We start from the raw sequence: 19,810 nt of genomic DNA on the forward strand, positions 1-19,810 counted from the left end.
ACCGCCCGGTGACGTCCAATGCTGTTAAGACGTGAGAGGACGCTTTGTGAGTGACAACCGGGGCTGAGAAAGGGCAAGTCACATGATTGCTGTCAGGTGACCTGCAGCTTGAGCTAGAGGTATGGAGAGTGCTGAGCAGTGGCTGGGTTATCTGGGGCTTCTCTGGTGAATCCGGGAGACGTAGTGCTGTGCTGCTTACTGGGCGCGGATCAGGCAGCTATCCGAACTGATGACAGAGTCACAGTGCAGAGCACTTCTGTGGGTCAGACTAGTGGCTCCAGAGGAAGTTTGTGAAGTCTCTGGGTGGGGTGTATGAGAATGCCTCTCAGCTGGGAAAGGGCAAATCTTATAATAGACCTACTTGGCAGCCAGCCAGGACTGACCAGTGACCATACAGCTTTACAGCAGTGCTGGAAGAACACCTGTATCAAAAAAAATCTCCCTTTGGGAGATACCTCTGGAGGGGGAAGCCTCAGGGTCCCAATGAGGCTTCCCCGACCTCTGTAGCCTGGAGGAATGCAGCGCTGGCTCCCCCAAAACTTCCTCGACAAAGGCTGACAAATACTGCGCATGCCCGGCAATATTTACCTACCATGAACCAGCACAGGTGGAGTAGCGGCTCTTTGTTCGGGCTGAGTCGGAAAAAGCCAAGACTGATCAATCCACTCTACTGCGCAGGCGCAACGGACTCACCTGTGCAGTAGGGCAGATATGATCGGGATTGGCTACGGTATATAGGGCAGATATGATTTGGGCTTAGCCCGAAGAGCCGCAGCTGCGCCTGCGCTGGATTGCGGTAGGTAAATATTTTGCTTGCTGCTGTTTGGGGTTCGTAGCGCTGGATTTCCGGGATGGAGAAGAACGTGGGAAGCCTCGTTGGGACCCTGAGGCTTCCCCCTCCTGAGGTAAGTATCCTCCAGAGGGTGTTTTTTGGTTACAAGTTTTCTTGAAGTCAAAACCTACTGTCGGTAATCAGTATTACTAACTCAGTAAATTTAAGGACAATTCGTAAGTAAATGAAGGTACTTGTGTATTAGGCCACCGACCACTATGTATTTCACCTGCAGAAAGGTCTGAGCTAGTCTAGTTGAGGGGAGCTGCTTCCTGCTTGTGGCAATTTGATCACAACCACTAATTTGAAAGAAATAGGAGACCCACCAGGAAACACTATCTGTGCCACCAACTGAATAGGCTTATCAAAGTTGCACAAGCGGAAGTGAGTGACATGCCGAGGTCCAGTGGCTGAAGGTTCTGGTGTGCACCTGTTTGTATTTTTCACTGGATCCCCATTTCTTACACCTTGGTGGTTGCAACCAAATAGCTAGGAGCAGCCATTGCTCTGAGGTTTTGTGCTGGGTCTACTGTCAAATACTGTCACAAAATGCAGCTGATTTATTCCACAGATGCCCAGTCAGTGGGTGCTAGTCTACTTTTGGGGACCAAGGAGGAAACCTAGGAAACTATTCTCCAATCACAGTTTTCTCCTACAGCACAAAGCGTTGTGATTGGCCAAATAGTGTGGGCATCATTTATGTCAACCTATGGAAAACCTTGCAGTTTGAGAGGCTGCTGTCCACTCAGTCACATAAGCTGAATTTCAGTGCAGTAAAAGGGAACAGCGCTTTATTTGGCTACTGCTGCTGCTCGCGCATCTTTGCTAAACCTATTTGGTTACGGAAGTGGATACTGTTTCCCACTAGGTCTCCACACCCTTAGGGCCGGTTCACACTTGGCGGTTTTGCAATGCTTTGCTGAGAATCGCCTAGGAGAAATCTTAGGAGAAAAAGTGAATTGAAAAAGGCAAAGATGTTTTCTTCTTCTGATTGCAGAAGACAAGCTGCATGAAGTGGAAGCGGAACGGCTCGTCACAGACATGCGACTAGTAATTCTTGATGATTATGCTCTGGCAAGTGAGTGGGCTGCAAAGTACATCTGTAATCGCATCATTCAGTTCAACCCTGGACCGGACAAGTTCTTCACTCTTGGATTACCTACAGGTTACTCTCTACCATAATTATCATAGTATTGTTTTTCATTTTAGTTCTTACACTTTCAGACACACTGCTGATCGCTTTGCGATCTGTCTGCGCTGCATTTTGAGAATAGTACTGCCGGTGAAAATCAATCGCAACAATTTTTCAAAATCGCCATGATTTCAATGCTAGTCAATTTTAACTTTTTTTTTTTTTTTTTTTTTCAAACACAAATGCAGCGTGGACAGGTTGCAAAGCACCCAGCAGTGTGGCTGTGTGCTTAGTCAGTTAAAATTGAACTTTACTGAAAGACAGTAGTAGCGTGAAAAATAATCAATACGTTGCAAATTGAGAAGTTTAAAAAATAGAAAATAGATCACGATGATTGATACTCTCTGTCTAATTTGTTTGTTTGCAGTGATGTTGGCTACGAGTGAGTCCATAGCTTCTTGTAATCTAAATTTTAATTAGATATCGCCCGCAGCAGAGAAGGGGGGTTAACCTATAGCCAATGCGTTCCACCTGCAGTCTAGGTAACGCCACTACTTCCTCCTTCCGGGTTTGGAAGTAGTGGAGTTGCGTAGACCGCATGTGGAACGCATAGGTTATAGGTGGTGGCATAGGTATATTAAACCCCCCCCCCCCCCCCCTGCTGGGGGCAGTGCTATTGAATTAAAACTTTGATTATGAGTAGCTGCGTACTTGTAGCTAACATCACTAGTTCTCTGATCCACGGTCAGCCTGCAGGTCATCATATTTATTACTGGCAAACAAGAAAAAAAACACTATGGACACTTAAAGGGAGCCGAAAGCGAGAGCTATGGAGGCTGCCCTATTTATTTCCTTTTATTCCTAAGCAATATGAGTTGCCTGGCTGTCCTGCTGATCCTCTGCCTCTAATACTTTTAGCCATAGACCCCGAACAAGCATGCAGCAGATCAGGTGTTTCTGACATTATTGTCCTGACAAGATTAGCTGCCCCTGATGAGTCACGCCCCCAGTGACGAAACGCGTAGGGCGGAGCTTAGACACGTATCCTTCCTGAACATACGGGACAGAGGTTACCGGCGCTGATGTGGGGAGACCTGACGGCCACGAGTATAAGGATATGTGAGATATCCAATCATGCCGTATTACAGCGCCAGGAATTATGATGTTTAAAGCACCCAGGCAATCCAATCCACCTCCAGAGATAGTACTTTATATCTGCATTCCTCCTGTGTGGCTCAATGTACCAAAACAGAGAAGCAGAAAGAGGTTTCTCTTAGTGGATAAAATAAAACTTTTATTCTTCCATGCAAGGCACATCAGTCATAAATAACAGGTCACTTACATCAGGAGGGTCCTATGCCTGTATAGGACCCCCTCTGGTTTACCCTTGTGGTACTCTAGGACATGAAAAACGACCAGTAGTGTCCAGCCGGCTCTCGTCCCGACTAGTTTTGGCCTTTCGCCGTCATCAGTGAATACTATCTCTGGAGGTGGATTGGATTGCTTGGGTGCTTTAAACAACATAATTTTATGGGGCATTGAGCGGCCTTTTTATGCTTTATTTTAGACATTGGATTACAGTGTGTTTGTGATGCGCCTGGTTTAAAGAATCCTTTTGGTGAGCAGGGAACTAAAGGGGGGAGTGTGACCCCTATCTTGCATGCAGTGATAGTTTGTTCCTGCACAGTGTGTTTATGACACAGGGTGTACTGTACTTGGAAGGTTACCCACTATGTGCCTGATTCTTTTTCCCTAGGGATATACATTCACTGGTTTAAACTGCAAGGAATACCAGACGCGCTGCTACATCTACATCACATTTTCTAGGACGCCTCTGTCTGGCAATCCGCAGTGACCTGTGCTTTCTCATAGAAAGCTTTGTCTGTGGTCCCCATTAATGCATTGTGATGCTGTGTAATCAGCAAACGCGCTGCATTCTGCACTTTTGCGCCCCCATTTAGTGTAAGGCTTTGTTCACATCTACAATCGCTGATGCCAGCAATTTGCAATTTTTTTTGGGGGGGGGGGGGGATGTACCGTATTTTTCGGACTATAAGACGCTCCGGACTATAAGACGCACCTAGGTTTAAAGGGCAAAAAGTAGGGGGAAAAAAATATACTAAACCTGGGTGCATCCATGGTCCAGGAGTGTGTTATAGACCTTTCCTTCCCCCAAGATGTCTCTGTCCCACTGCCAAGCTACATTAACCCCTGCTGCCATCACAAATTATTCTAAACTACATTTCACTAACCCCTGCTGTCCCCTCCCCCCAGCTACACTGCACTACACAACTCCCCCCCTCCCTTCCCCATCTACACTAACTAACCCATTCAATTACAGGAGATCTCACCAGCCTGGGTGGCAGCTGGGTCCGGTCTGGGTGTCCATGTGGTCCATCAGCAGCACAAACGTGATCCACGGTGTTCCAAAGCAGCATAGGAACAGCTGCTTTTATCATCCACAATGCTGTCCCAATGTAACTTTAATCTCCCGAGTCCCCAGCAGGCCCAGCAGTGCGATCCACAATGTATTTAAGCGGCATAGGAGAAGCCGCTGTTATAATCCACTTGTCCTTTGATCTCCCCAGGGTGCCCCCGCAGCGCGATCCACAATGACAAGTGGCATAGGGAAAGCCGCTGTAATCATCCGCATGTAATCCACTGTAATCATTCTTTTTAAGCCAGCCCAGCGTCAGCCCAGTCTTCATCAGCAATGCTTTGTTCTTTAATCTTCTGATCCAGTCCAGCGTCAGCCTATTAAGCCCCGCAGCAGCGCGATCCCAGCTAACAAAGTATCGGAACATCTTCAGCCACTATAGCGGCAATCCTCGGGGGTTTCCGTACTTGATTTGTTTACTTCCGCTCTCATGACCCCGGCGCACGTGCGCCGTGGTCATCTGATGACGCAACTAAATAATTCAATTACGGAAGCCCCCGAGGATTGCCGCTATAGCGGCTGAAGATGTTCCGATACTTTGTTAGCTGGGATCGCGCTGCTGCGGGGCTTAATAGGCTGACGCTGGACTGGATCAGAAGATTAAAGAACAAAGCATTGCTGATGAAGACTGGGCTGACGCTGGGCTGGCTTAAAAAGAATGATTACAGTGGATTACATGCGGATGATTACAGCGGCTTTCCCTATGCCACTTGTCATTGTGGATCGCGCTGCGGGGGCACCCTGGGGAGATCAAAGGACAAGTGGATTATAACAGCGGCTTCTCATATGCCGCTTAGACATTGTGGATCGCTCTGCTGCCGCTGCCACCCGCTGCGGACTACCACTGCTACTGCTGCCATGCCACCCACTAGGAAAAAAGCACCAAGGTGGGTTACATTCGGACTATAAGACGCAGTAACTTTTTCCCCCCACTTTTGGGGGAGAAAAAGTGCGTCTTATAGTCCGAAAAATACGGTATTTTATTTTTCTCCTCCCGGCGCTCGGGTGTACACTGCAGTTTTTTTTTTAAAGCACTTTTCTGAGTGCTTTTGCAGAACGATTTGGCTTTTTTAACTTTCTGGCGCAAGTTAGGAAGTGAACTCTTTGACCCGGTAATAAATACAATGTATTTATTCATCAAAGCGCTGCAGAAATTGCTATACAAAGCGTTTTTTCAAGCGATTTCCCTATACCTTTGAGCAAAAACGCTCAGAAAATGGTACAGGCAGTGCTTTGCTGAGTGGATTGGAAACGAACCGCTCAGATGAGAACTCTCTCATAGGGAATCCTTGCACAAGCTTTTTAGGGCGATTTTCAATTTTTGCCCTGGGTGTAACAAGCCCTGACTGAATGGTTTCTACAAAAACATATAGGAAAAGTATACCGGTATTTTTTTTTTTTTTTTTTATGGATTATAATGGTGGCCCTGCCTTCATATTGTCATTCTGCCATTTAAATGTACGGTAATTGTATACATTGCGTTCCCACAAGTAGGATACAGTGACATGGTTTGCATTTGCATAGGTGTAGGTAGGCCTGAAAGATAAATCGAATTCAAATCGAAATTGTGATCACCAAGATCACAATTTCAGAATCGTCAAATCGAGATCCCGTCTTTCCACATGGGGGAAGTTTGAAGAAGTGGCTTCAAACTTCCCCAAAGTCTTGGCGCGTGCGGCCCGCATCGTTGGACATACCTTCCGCACGAGTCGAAACGCTTTCCGACCTCTACCGCCATCTGCCGGCTCTTGTGCTTGGCAAAACACCAGGTTCCTGTATGTCACATGACATACAGGAAGTATTCCGTGCATTCAAGCCTGCAGGAGGCGAAGTGGATAGACGGGCATCGCTGGACTCGTACTGGAAGCTATGTCCAGAACTGATGCAGCTTGGGGGACAGAGGAGGCACAGAGACAGACACAGGAGACACAGAGAGAGACAGAGAGAAACACAGCGGGCACAGAGACACAGAGGGGGCAAGAGAAAGACCCAGAGGAGGCATAAAGAGACAAAGGGGGGAACAAACAGGCAAAGAGGGGGAACAAAGCTTGATTTGAAGGAAATCGTGTATCGAATCGAAATCGCAATTTCAGACAGAAATTGCTCAATTTAATTTTTTCCTAGAATCGTTCAGGCCTAGGTGTAGGTGATTTAATCTGTTCATGTCAGTGTAATAGTGCTTCGGGCTCTGGCCGTAACATAAGCTTGTTGCTGTGGCTAAAACTGTGTGGGAGTGCACAGTTTAGCACAGTTCAGGAAAGGCACACACATAGGCCAAGTAAAAACAAAACCGGGGACATATTCCCTCTAACTGCTTGGCAAACATATAATCCTGTGTTATTTCACTAACCAACCTCTTTATGCTTTTATTTTCCATTTAGGTAGTACGCCATTGGGGTGTTATAAAAAACTAATTGAGTACCACAAAAATGGAGACTTGTCATTTAAATACGTGAAGACTTTTAATATGGACGAGTATGTAGGTGAGTTGGGATATTTTTTTCTTTATTATATCAATATTCAGTATGAATTTGTATTGTATTCAGTATCAATGTATTTGTACAGCATTGGGGATGTGAGTGGCTTTTATATTTGTAATTTGTTAGTTTCTGACACAGATGCTGCTACTCTTCAGAGAAAATGAAGAGGTTGTAAACTTACAATTGACCCCCTTAAATACTCTTTCTTATAATTGGATTCACCTGTGTATGTAGGTCAGGAGTCACTGAGCTTACCAAGCCAATTTGAGTTCCAATAATTAGTTCTAAAGGTTTTGGAATCAATAGAAGGACAACAGTGCCCAAATATATGCATCTGCCTAATTTTGTTTAAACAATTATTGCGCACTTTCTGTAAATGCAATAAACTTCATTTCACTTCTCAAATATCACTGTGTGTGTCTCCTATATGATATATTTACCTGACATTTTGTATTGTAACAACCAACGATTTATACAGGAAAATCGACGATTAACAAGGTTGCCCAAACTTTCACATCCCACTGTATGCACCCCAAGTCTAATGAGGTTGATTGCTTTGGATCATAGAGGTTATAAATTACTATGGAAATCTAGCATTAAAACAATTCACTTTATGGCTTTGTGTAGATTTCTGGCAGTAAAGTTAGATTGGGTAATGTTAAGTTGTAAGTAGTTGTCGACTTCTTCCTCTAGGTGATACATACTGATGTCCATACTGTTAAACCATTGTAAAATCTCTGTTCATTTCTGCTGGGTAGTGTAATGGTTAAGGGCTCTGCCTCTGACACAGGAGGCCTGGGTTCGAATCTCGGCTCTGCCTGTTCAGTAAGCCAGCACCTATTCAGTAGGGGACCTTAGGCAAGTCTCCCTAACACTGCTACTGCCTATAGAGCGTGTTCTAGTGGCTGCAGCTCTGGCGCTTTGAGTCCGCCAGGAGAAAAGCGCGATATAAATGTTCTTTGTTTGTTTGTTTGTTCTGTTGAACACATTGGTGTGCGTTTGGTATTCCAAGCTGTAGATGTGTCATTTGTGTGTGTTTTAGGGCTGCCCAGGGACCACCCAGAATGCTACCATTCCTACATGTGGAACAACTTCTTTAAGCACATCGATATTGACCCAAACAATGCACATATTCTGGATGGGAATGCTCCTGATCTGCAGGCCGAATGCGAGGAGTTTGAGAAGAAAATTAAAGAAGCTGGTGGCATTGAGCTATTTGTAGGAGGTATATATCTTGTGTCCTTATGTATGTTATTTTTACCAAGAATTCTTGTTAAAAATAGACATGCTATCTATGTGCTCACAAATGTTGCCTGAATACTTTATATACTCAAATATAGTAATTGGGAGGCACCAATGTAAAATAAAACGATCAAAAGCAGTTAAAATGAGATGGAAGTTTTTGGTTTACCTCCAAGGAAAACTGACGTTTACCAAAAAAATTACCATTTATTCAGCACTTTATCAGACAACACGTTTCAGAAGTATTAACCAACTTCTTAAAGTCAATGCACAGTGTCTGTAGGCGTGTAGATTGCAGCAGGACTGCCTCTGTCCTATATATTGTGTATAAAGACAATTATGCTGCGACCCGAGGAACTTGGTTAATACTCATAAAATGCTTTGTACAGACAAGTGCAAAATACTGTAACCTTTTTTTTTGTGTGAATGCCATTTATCTTTCCTAGAAGTAGAGCAACACTTTCTCAAACTGATTTTAATTATTTTAGTTCACGCTGAGCTCAAGTTCCTAATAACACATAGTATAACCAAAACTGGCTCTTGTGTTTTTGTTTTTGAGGGTTTTATTTATAGTTATCTTTCTTTCTTTTTTTTTTTTTTTCTTTTTTCTTTTTTTTTTTATCCTTGTTGCATTTAGATTTTATTTTTTGTGGTGGGAAAAGGGGTGGTTAAGGTTAGCGGTGGGGGATGATTAAGGTTTGCCATGTGTAGTGGGGAGGGTTCAGTGTAAGAATAGGATTAGGCTTAGTTGTAGTAAAATATCGGTAATATTTTACTATCGTAATTTACACTTTCAGAATGTAGAATATTACTTTTACCAATATTCTACTTGCCGAAATTGGATGCCCAAATTTTCCCATGCCTCTTTTTCATGTACACGATTCAACTACCTAAACCAAAATATCTGTTCAGCTATTGCTGTGTCCTCTGCCATGTAGTTACTATTGGAATGAGAAAAAGTAGTTACAGCTACACCTCCCTCATCAAATACGGATTTTCTGTTTTTGTTTGTTGATTCATGAAGTGGTATACATGTCACACATTCCATGATTCCCATGATTCTTTTGCACAGGAATGTATATCCTTCTATCCATCTGTATGGCTTATTGAAGTACTTTGCTAATCCACTTTTTAGGTATTGGTCCTGATGGCCATATTGCCTTTAATGAGCCTGGTTCCAGTTTGGTATCAAGGACAAGGTTAAAGACTTTGGCAATGGACACCATTTTGGCAAATGCTAAATATTTTGATGGGAATCTATCTAAAGTGCCGACAATGGCCCTGACAGTTGGTGTTGGAACAGTGATGGATGCCAAAGAGGTACCGGTGCTATGATGTCATTTAAATTCTATTTATTGCAACTAAGCTAATAATTTGCTTAACTTTTTATGCTACACTATTTTGTCATTTTTATAGATCACTTGTATACTGTTATAGTAATATTCCTACCTGGAAACCATCTGGGTGCTCTTTATAAATGTCGGTACTTAAGTATTATACCGTCTGAAGAGTTTGTCAGTTCCTTGTTTAAGTTCTGTTTGCTCCACTTCCAAGATTTAACCCTTTTTGAAAAGCTGACAGTCCTGGCTTTCCATTACGCCATTGACCTCCCGTGTCAGTGTAATGCTCTGTTGCCACGTTAAAGTGTTTTGAAGGAGGGGTGTCCCCTGCATCTTGATAGGTGAAGAGGTTGTATAGCTGGGCTGCTCCTTCATCTTAATAGTCTCCAGCCCCAGCCAGTAACACAGAGAGAGGGAATATAGTTTGCCTGCTCCTTCGTCTTCTGTAATGAGACCCCTGCGACAGAAGACAACCTCCCAGGGGTGCTGCTGATCATCCGTGTTGGTTTTGTCCGGTGCTTCTGCAATCACGCTTTGTGCAGCAAAGATGCAAGGGACACCCCTCCTTCAAAACCCTTTAACTTGGCCACGAAACATTCACGGGACCTGGTGTAAAGGAAAGCCAGGCCTTTCAGATTTTCAAAAAGGGTTACATCTTGGTAGTGGAGCAAACAAAACTTTAAACATGGAACTGCCACACTCTTCAGACGGGATAATACGTAAGTACCTAAAGGTCTCCCAGACTTGTTTAATCTCCTATACTAGTAATTTTAATGGGCTTTTTCTACACTGTGCATTAATCTGTGTTGGTATTTCTCACCATGGGGTTGATACAGAAAATTGTGATGATTATTGCTGTGCACAGACAGCACATAGCAACATTACCATGATTATCTGCAACAGTGTAATGCGAGTTATACTGTCAACAGCGACACATGGTACTCATTGCTACACTAAACGTGTGTTGCTAACACTTTTTACCATAGATATGCTCACACTGGGCTTAGCTTAGCTGTGAAGCAGGTAACATCTTGTCTCTTTCCCTGTAGGAGATCCGCATCATCTGCAGCACGGAGCATCTTCTGCAGCACGGACTGAGTATGGTGCTGCAGCTTCATACTCCCCAAAGACTATACGGGTTTTCTTCTTTTGTTAATTTTCTTCATATTGACCTTCATTGTTTCATAAGGGAAAGCAAGCATCCACTACAATCTTGCGTGAATCTACAGGTCCCTTTAATATCGTAACTTCCAATACACTGCTGGTAGTAACGGTCTGGGCAGAGCAATATTACTGCAGTTTGCGCATCAATCCCCACATCAGGAATATGAAAATGTACGGTGCTATAAAAAAGTGACATGGAACCAATCGTTATTGGTTTAAATGAACTATTGTCCAACTGTTTGAAGTGAGTCTCTGGCCTCAGCCATCTTGCATTGAGTCCTGCAGGAGAAAAGCACAATATAAATGTTCTGTGTCTTGTCTTGTCTCCCAGACTTGTGTGCTGTTTCTTCAGTCTAATCGCACTCAAACCTGACTTGCTGTCCATAGGCATCCCTACAATCCTATTGGGTGACATCAGCATCTCAAGTTCCATTCATTATACAGCCACATAAATGTCTTACCCTTACCTCATTCTTTGGTATATCACAGTGGACTTATGATGCACAGGGGTGGACATGCATGATCTTACCTTTATTCTTCTGCTTTTACAAACAACTTTTCAACTGTTTGATAGCAACCTTCTGAAATCCAACCTCATTTCGTTCCTTTCTGCAACAGCTTCAGCTCAAAAGTTCACATGTTTAAGTTAAAACAGACATTCTCCTCACGATTAACCACAAAAAAGTGGCATTTGGTTGCCCGAGGCTAGTGAGAAAATAGAGGGCATTGGGGACTATCCGCTATGCAAATTGCAGCTACAATAGCTGCAATTTGCATAGTAGGTAGACTTGGATATCCAAATGCCACTTTTTTGTTGCTAATCTTGATTTTGGGGGGGGGGGGGGGGGGGGGTGTTAAGGGTTAGTTGCTACAACTAACCCTTAACCACACCACCACCACTTGCATACAAAGCTCTACACAAGCTGTCGCCTCCATACATTTCCTCTTTAATCTCCAGATACCTCCCCGCTCGGACCCTCCGTTCCTCACAGGAGACCCTTTTGTCCTCCAGCCTAGTCACCTCCTCTCACTCTCGCATCCAAGACTTCTCACGGGCGGTCCCTCTCCTTTGGAACTCTCTCCCTCAGCCGGTTCGTCATGCCACGAGTCTGGAAACCTTCAAACGTACTCTGAAAACACACCTGTTCAGAAAAGCCTATAATTTGCTATAGGCAGCACTGAAGGCACACTGGCTCACCCACTAATCCTGGTGTTTCCTTCCCCTTTGTTTCCTCCCCACTACCCTCTAGATTGTAAGCCCGCAAGGGCAGGGACCTCCTCCTAGTGTTTCTCATACTGCTGTAATTTTAACATATGTATATGTACCAACTACATATCAACTATGTATGTATCTGTATTTATTCTATTCAATGTCATGACTGTACAGTGTCTTGTATTTCTTATGTATATTTGTTCCCCATTATTTGTTTGTACTATGTACAGCGCTACGGAAGATGTTGGCGCTATATAAATAAAAAAAAAAAATAATAATAATAATACAGGGGTGAAGGGGGGGTAATGGTTAGGCACCACCAGAGGGTTGTTAAGGGTTAGGGATCGGTAGAAGGAGGGTTCTATGTGGTAGTGGCTGGATAGTGTACTGGTTAAGGGCTCTGCCTTTGACATGGGAGACCAGGGTTCAAATCCTGGCTAAGTCAAGTACCTATTCAGTAAGGAGTTCAAGGCAAGACTCCCTAACACTGCATGGTGGCCTCCTGAGCGCGTCCCAGTGGCTGCAGCTCTTGAGCGCTTTGAGTCCGAAAGGAGAAAAGCGCTATACAAATGATCGGATTATTATGTGAGAGAAGGGTTAGATTAAGTCATAGTAGAATGTTGGTAAAGAAAACACATATTTTACAAATGCAATTAAGCAGTATAATGGTTATTATACTGATATTCTCCTTGCGGCAATCCCCTGTGCCTTTTTTGAATGTACCCCTGGAACCACGCTAGGTTTATCTGTATTAATTGTAATTGTGTTAAAGCGAAAATTGCTTTTGGTTAATTTAATACAGCAGTGACATTTTGAATTCTGAATTTAGTCTACCACTATGTTACATTTCCACTTGTATTCTTCATGTTGGCAGGTGATGATCCTCATTACCGGTGCACATAAAGCATTTGCCTTGTACAAAGCCATAGAAGAAGGTGTGAATCACATGTGGACAGTGTCCGCTTTCCAGCAGCATCCCCACACTATATTTGTCTGCGATGAAGATGCTACATTAGAACTTAGAGTTAAGACTGTCAAGTATTTTAAAGGTGTGTATGAGATAGAGATGCTGTAACAACCAATCTGTACTTCCCATGGATGTAAATGTGTTTCATGTCTGTAGAATAATTCTCTGGTGTTACCAGGGCTTCTGTTTGCCTTGATTTGAGTGGCTAGCTAGATAATGCCTCCTGCCTCTGACAAACGAGACCTGGGTTCAAATCTTGGCTCTTCCTGTGCAGTAAGCCGGCACCTATTAAAGGACACCTACTAAAAGTGAAGGTGCAGTGGGTAGGGGGGCATAATAAAATACTTACTGTGCCTCGCTCATGTTGCCTTTTTTCACTCGCCGTTCCCCTCTGCTTAATCCCGTTCTCCTCGGTGACTCCAATCCCGGACATACTGCACATGCGCCGTATGTCCGCTCTGCTCCCCTGTGGCCGTGCAGTGATGTCACAGACAGAAGCGCGCTCGCTGATTGGAGACGCGGGGGGAGCAAGCACGCTCCTGTCCTGTGAAATCACTCTGTCATCACTTGATGACCTGTTATAACCGGTTATAATAATTTTATCTGTGTGAAATCTAGCTGAGGAGGATCAAATCTAATAGTTTTATTGAATCTAAAGGTGGCCACTAACGGTCCAATTTCTAGCAAAAAATCGTTCGAGCGATCAGAAATTCTGATCGGATTGGTTGCAAATAATCTCCATTGGTGGACACAATCGATTATGAACGAGTGAAAAAAATGTCGCCCGAATGAATTTTCGTCAAACCAAAATTTGGATTTTCTTGTTGGTTGTGATAGGAAGTAAAGATTGGTTCGTTGATGGTGTAGTGAACGATTTATTACAATATTTCACTTTCGATCAGAATTTCTGATCGCTCGAACAGATTTTCGCTAGAAATCGGACCGTTAGTGGCTACCTTAAAGCAGGGCTGTGGAGTCGGTACAAAAATCTTCCGACTCCGACTCCTCAGTTTATGAAACTACGACTCCGACTCCGGGTACCCAAAATGGCCCTAACTCCGACTCCTCAGTCTGATACTTAATAGGGCTGTGGATTTTGTACAAAAATCATCCGACTCCCGACTCCGACTCCACAGCCCTGATCTTAAGCCCCATCTACATGATCCTATTCTTTGTGCGATTCGATTACGATTGTATTTACGATCTGATTAAATCCGACATGTCCGTTCGGTAGTCGATTCAGTTCGATTTGCCATTGCAAAACAATGGCAAATCAAATTGAATCAAATCTAATCCCGATCGGACACGTCGTAATCAAATCGCACAAAGAATCGTATCATGTAGATGGGGCTTTAAAGCTGAAAAAATTTGATTGCATCAAATCAATCAATTCAGAACAATCATTCAAACAACAACTGCTTTAAATTCTTTCGGGGAATAAAAAAAGTGTTAACATTTATTGTTTAAAAAGGTTGCATTAAAGGGAACCTGTACTGAGTAAAATTATTTAAAATAAACACATGAGGTAACTTCAAATGAACATTGAGGCTACTTGCACACCAAGACGTTGCGTTAGGTGCTACGTTAAGGTCGCATAACGTGCACCTAACACAACGTATGGTGCTGCAAGTGAGGACGGTAGAGTGAGTCGCGTTAGGCGGCTCGATTCCTATAAGGTCTCCCAGAGTGGCGCTGATTGGCCAGCGGGACCACGTGATGCAGAGCGAGACACTCCGCATCACGTGGTCCCGCCGGCCAATCAGCGGCCGCCAGTGCAGTGCATATTAAGTAGCCATGTGCGTGGCTACTGTAGCTGGCTCTCCCCGCCTCCTCTCCGCCCCCCACTGCGCATGTGCAAACAGTCTAACGCGGCTATAGCCGCTCTAACGCCGTAGCATGCTGCACTTTCCGGAGAACTAGCAGCGTTACATGTAACGCAACGTGGGCTGTGTGAACAGCCCACTTGTGTTACATTGCTGTGCGTTGGGAGCGTTACAGGCGCACTAACGTGCGCCTGTAACGTCTTGGTGTGTAAGCAGCCTTAAATAGTTACCTTGCCTCAGTTCCTCTCAGAAGCTCACCATTTTCTTCTGACAATAATCCCTTCAAATTCCGACAACATTTTGTCAGAACTGAAATATATCAGTTGCTGTCAGTTATAGATGAGTGGACAACTGATGTGCCCGGTAATGTCCATGTTTCCCTATGGCTCAACTGGGCGATGTTACAGTTAACAGTGCGCTGAGCAGGAAGCTGTTATGGGGTAATGGCCATTTCCAAAATGGATGGAGAATTCCCTTGGTCATAGTGGACAAATAGGATGCGAGAGAGGAGAAAGAGATTGAGGAGTAGACTACACGGGAGGCAAGTATGACTTTTGTATTTTTATTTTGAATTTTAATTTTCAGTTCAGGTTTTCTTTAAATCATTGACAAGATTAAAGGGACCCTGTGGTAAAGGATACCTTGTTTCCTTTTGGGCGCCTTTCACATCTGCTGCACCACGGTACGCTCTCCCGCAGAGTGGCCATTTGTCTCTGAGACTGGCCACACTACCGACGCAATGCGGTGGATGTGGTTCCAACGACGCAGACTCTGCAGTGCGTTGTTGAGCAGTACGAGTGGTACCACATAGTTGGCAATTTGCATTGGAGTCTATGACACCGCGACTACCGGTATCTAGATTGTTGTGTAGCGGTGCAGCGCGCATGCGCCGATTGGTCATACTCTGCCGACATAATATGTGCAGTGCGATTGTCCTGCTCCGGGCTCTCCTGCAGCTGGACTGTTGCACCGCACCATATGCGAAAGCAGCCTAAAACAATTGCCTTGTATTTCAATTCATATGCCAATTTGCATTCACAATTTGGATGGCAAACATGCTATTTGGAAGTTTAATTTCCATTAAAAAGACATGCAATTAACTTCACTGGTATTCACAGAAAAATTGCAATGTGAGCTTTTGCATTTAAAAGCATATAGAAATCGCTAAATTGCACACAAACGTTCATCTCAAAGAAAAAAAATGTGGCGTAGAATTGTGCATGCAGAAAGCTTTTTTTTTTTTTTTTGCAATAAGTGTGAACCCTTCCTAGTCCGGCCATATGAGCTGCATACTTCTTTCAACTGTGTGACTTTCAGGAAAATTTTACAGCAAAAAGAAAAAAAAAAAAAAAAAAAAAAAAAAAGCAATTACAATCTGACAAAACCAACAGGTTTTGGAATAGTCCAACTCCTCATGGGGATTGTTGGGGTTAACTTTTTCAAAAGCAGTCCCTGAATGGCAGAAGTTGGTCCGTCCAACTGCCAAAATAGAGTGCAAGTGAGTAGGGAGGCTGGCTGGTATCTAAGGCCTGGTTCACACCGCAATATATTTTTCTAAGCGCTTGTGATTCTAAAAGTCTTGCTAATATAATGCAATGTTTTGTGTTCCCACTTAAGCCATGTGATTTTCTAAAAATCACCCATAGCATTGCATTAGCAAGAGCTTTTCAAATCACCAGGGCTTAAAAAGCTCTTGCAGTGTGACCGAGGCCTTACTACTATTTTGGCACTTAAGGTGGGTACACACGTCAGATAAAAGTCTTTGGAAAATGAAAGATCACAGACCAATTTTGCCCCCTTCCATGTAGTATGAGAGCCTTACTCTACACAGTCTATTCTATGGAGCTGAACTCCCCATCAAAATCTTTGCAAGATTCTGCACACAAAGATGCTGTACACATGCAACATATCAGTATCTGCAAAAGATCAGTTGCTGCAAAAGATCCATCCTGCAAAATGCATTCAAAGTCTATGAGATCTGCAGATCTCATACACACCTTGTTTAACGGACAATTATCTGCAGATCAGATCCACCAGGTATGATCTTCAGATCTGCAGATAATTGTCTGATCTGCAGATGAATGTCTGTTAAACAAGGTGTGTATGAGATCTGCAGATATCATAGGCTTTGAATGCATTTTGCAGGAATGGATCTTTTGCAGATACTGATCTTTTCCAGATACTGATCTGTTGCATGTGTACAGCATCTTTGTATGCAGAATCTTGCAAAGATTTCTGTCTGATGGGGAGTTCAGCTCCATAGAATAGACTGTGTGGGTATGGCTCTCATTCTACATGGAAGAGGGTAAAATTGGTCTGTGATCTTTCATTTTCCAAAGACTTTTATCTGACGTGTGTACCCACCTTGAGACTTAGCAACTGGCATTCAGGAAATGCTTTTGAAAATAGTTAACCCTGAGAATCCCCAGTGAGGAGATGGACTAGTCCAAAACTTATCAGTTTTTAACTGCTTACTTTTTCGTTATAGTGGTTCTAGTAAAGTAAATAAAAATGGCAGCCTGCAAGTCGCTCTCACGACATTGTCCCTGTAAGAGCTCGTTCACACTGGAGGCGTTTGTGTTTTTAAGCGCTGGCGACTTTTTCAAAATCTCCCTGAAAGCGCTTGTGCATAGATTCCCTATAAGAAGAAAGTTCACATCTGAACGGTTTGTTTCCGATCCACTTAGAAAAGCGCTGCCTGTACCATTTTTAAGGCGATTCCGCCTCAATGGAAGGTATAGGAAAACCGCAAAATGTTCACAAAATTGCTTTGCACATCGATTGCGGTCGCATTTTTTATGATAAATACATTGTATTTATTCTTTTCCAGGTCAAAGAGAGAATTAAAAAAACGCTCAGGAAAAGCGCTTAGAAAAGTGCTTTTCACAAAAACGCAACGCCCACCCAAGCGCTGGGAATCGGAAATAAAAATTGCGCCAAAAATAAAATGCAAGCGCGAGTGCAACGCAGTGGGAACGAGGCCTTAGAGTCTGGACTAAGATGATATCTATGGAAACGTTTAAACTTGGTTACAGTCCAACAAAGAAATGCTTGTTTGCTGTGCGCCCCTGTAAATTCCCTTAGAAATGTTTTAAGTTCTTTGGTATCTTCAATGGGAGAAACCGGGGCAGCAATTAAGTGACGCACCTCCCTCTTTTTTTTTCTTTCCTAAGGTTTAATGCATGTGCATAATAAGCTGGTGGAGCCGCTGCTTAGCATGAAGAACTGACCTTCACCTGCTCCGGATGGGAGGGGAGATGTGCGGATACAGTTCATGCACAAGTGGCTATGCAACCTGGTCTCCGGAAGCATAAATGTACTGTATATTAAGGTCCAGTCTCTGCTTCAGTCATGTAACATTCCATATTGTGAAATGTTTCAGGCTACACAAACATGTACCTTGTTTACCTGGACAGAGAGGTGTGCTTGGTTATTATATGTTGCCTTTTATGATACAATGTGAATATATTGCTGCCTATTGACATGACCGTTAGCTGCTATAAAAACATGTTTATACAGTATAATCTCGTTCTAGTAAACTCTGATATAGTAAAACTTCTGGTGTAGCTAATTGGAGTCTGAATCATAATAAAAAAAACAGATGCTCACCTAAGGAGAGGGAAGTCTCTGGGTCCTATACAGCCTTCCTGTTACTCTTAGTCTGCTAGTTCCAACACTGGCCTCCCAATTCAAATCCCCTGCTGTGGGAGGCTTTGGAAGTCTTTGGGACCCCGAGTGCTTCAGATGATGTGTGGCTCCATACTGCGCATGTGCGGGAATGCATGCTCACACCTGTGCACTACGGAGCGGCCGGCTTCAGGAGCACAAAGGGTCCCAGAGACTTTCAAAGCCTCTTGCAGCAGCAGCAGAGAGCAGTCTCTGACTCATCAGTTAGACACTGCTAACGGGAGAGAATGATGGAAGGAGGGGACCAGAAGAGGAACGGGGAGGCTCTATGGGACTCAGAGCCTTTCCTCTCCTTACGTATCTATTTTTTTTCTTAGGCTTCAGACTCACTTTAACTAAGTGTCCAGGTCCCCGTGACACCCCATTATAAGAATATTGGAGTAACGCCTTGTATAGGAAACCCGGATATAAAACTTCTGTTATAGGAAACCTGTTTTATGGCCCCTGCAGTATTCTGTATCTGGCAATAGTGGAAAGTGGGCGGGCACATGTCATGCATCACTCAGAGACCCATAAGCTGTGGACGGGCTGGTGGCATATTGTAGCTTGCTGTACACTACTCTGGGCCTGCGTGGATTACCTCAAAAGCATCAGCCAGCAAGACCTATGCTTCCTGTGTAAGCTGCTGCCTGAGTACTAAGGGAATTGCCTGTCTTCTGTGACGTGTGCATGGCTGCAACTCTACAGCAATATCCATACTGCACAGCAATGTGGACAGACTAGCACACTATACGTACTGTACCTGCATTATCTGGTGAGACCTATGCTTCCTGTGCAAGCTATTGCATGCAAATCCCTGCATTCTGAGCACTGTGCTTGAGTATGACAATTTCTGCTATAGTGAACCACTTTGCCTGGTTCCTTGGAGTTTACTATAACGAGGCTATACTGTAAATAGTGTTACCTGCACAGACATGCAGGCATTCATAGAACGCCTAGTTTAGCTCTGGCTAACCACAAAGGCATACACTCCATTGGCTGTCACTCTGCTTTTTGCCGTATTCAGCTTTTGATGGTTACATTTTTGTTACATTTTTTTATGTTTTGGTGAAAATATACCATTTACATGAATTTTCCCTTTAGTTCTTTCTAAAGAAAATGAAATGCAGTTGCCTTATTGAATAAACAAAGTTGAGTAATATAGTCGCATTTGTGATGGTTTCTTTACATCTGTCTTTTAACTATCTAGCAGAAATGTCCTGTGAGACATCTGTCCCTTCATGCCTGATATTGCATACAGGTAGTTAACGAAAGAGATAGGAACTGGAGGTTTGTTCTCAACCTGAATCTGTCCATACGGCTGAACGCTGTGCCTCCAGTGTTTCCCTTTGTGACACCTGTTCTCGTGACTCCAGCTCTGTTTCTGTGGTCTTCCTCGTGTCTACTTTATATTCCCCTTCATCCTCCTATGCCTCCCAGTCTCTCTCATGTCCCGCTGTGCCTCTTATTCTCCAGTGCATCCTGCTCTCCTCCAGCCCGGCACCTTAAGCAGA

The 19,810-nt window shown here is 43.7% G+C and overlaps 1 protein-coding gene across 2 annotated transcripts in view; it reads left to right on the forward strand.

The window, feature by feature from the left end:
• Nucleotides 1-19,460, forward strand: part of GNPDA2 (glucosamine-6-phosphate deaminase 2) — a 24,410-nt gene extending 4,950 nt beyond the window's left edge. Inside the window, exons 1-7 of one of the 2 annotated variants that reach the window (XM_068278521.1) lie at nt 1-119; nt 1,830-1,997; nt 6,783-6,884; nt 7,924-8,106; nt 9,259-9,443; nt 12,715-12,889; nt 17,804-19,460. The exon at nt 1-119 is cut by the window's left edge and continues 8 nt beyond it. In XM_068278521.1, the coding sequence (XP_068134622.1) occupies nt 1,874-1,997; nt 6,783-6,884; nt 7,924-8,106; nt 9,259-9,443; nt 12,715-12,889; nt 17,804-17,859 (825 nt within the window). In that variant the 5' untranslated portion in view covers nt 1-119; nt 1,830-1,873 and the 3' untranslated portion in view covers nt 17,860-19,460. The remainder of the gene's footprint in view (nt 120-1,829; nt 1,998-6,782; nt 6,885-7,923; nt 8,107-9,258; nt 9,444-12,714; nt 12,890-17,803) is intronic. The other variant, XM_068278522.1, reaches the window with a different exon arrangement.
• Nucleotides 19,461-19,810: the final 350 nt, after the last annotated feature.

The sequence above is a fragment of the Hyperolius riggenbachi genome, chromosome 1 (genome assembly GCF_040937935.1).
Source record: "Hyperolius riggenbachi isolate aHypRig1 chromosome 1, aHypRig1.pri, whole genome shotgun sequence".
NCBI lineage: Eukaryota > Metazoa > Chordata > Amphibia > Anura > Hyperoliidae > Hyperolius > Hyperolius riggenbachi.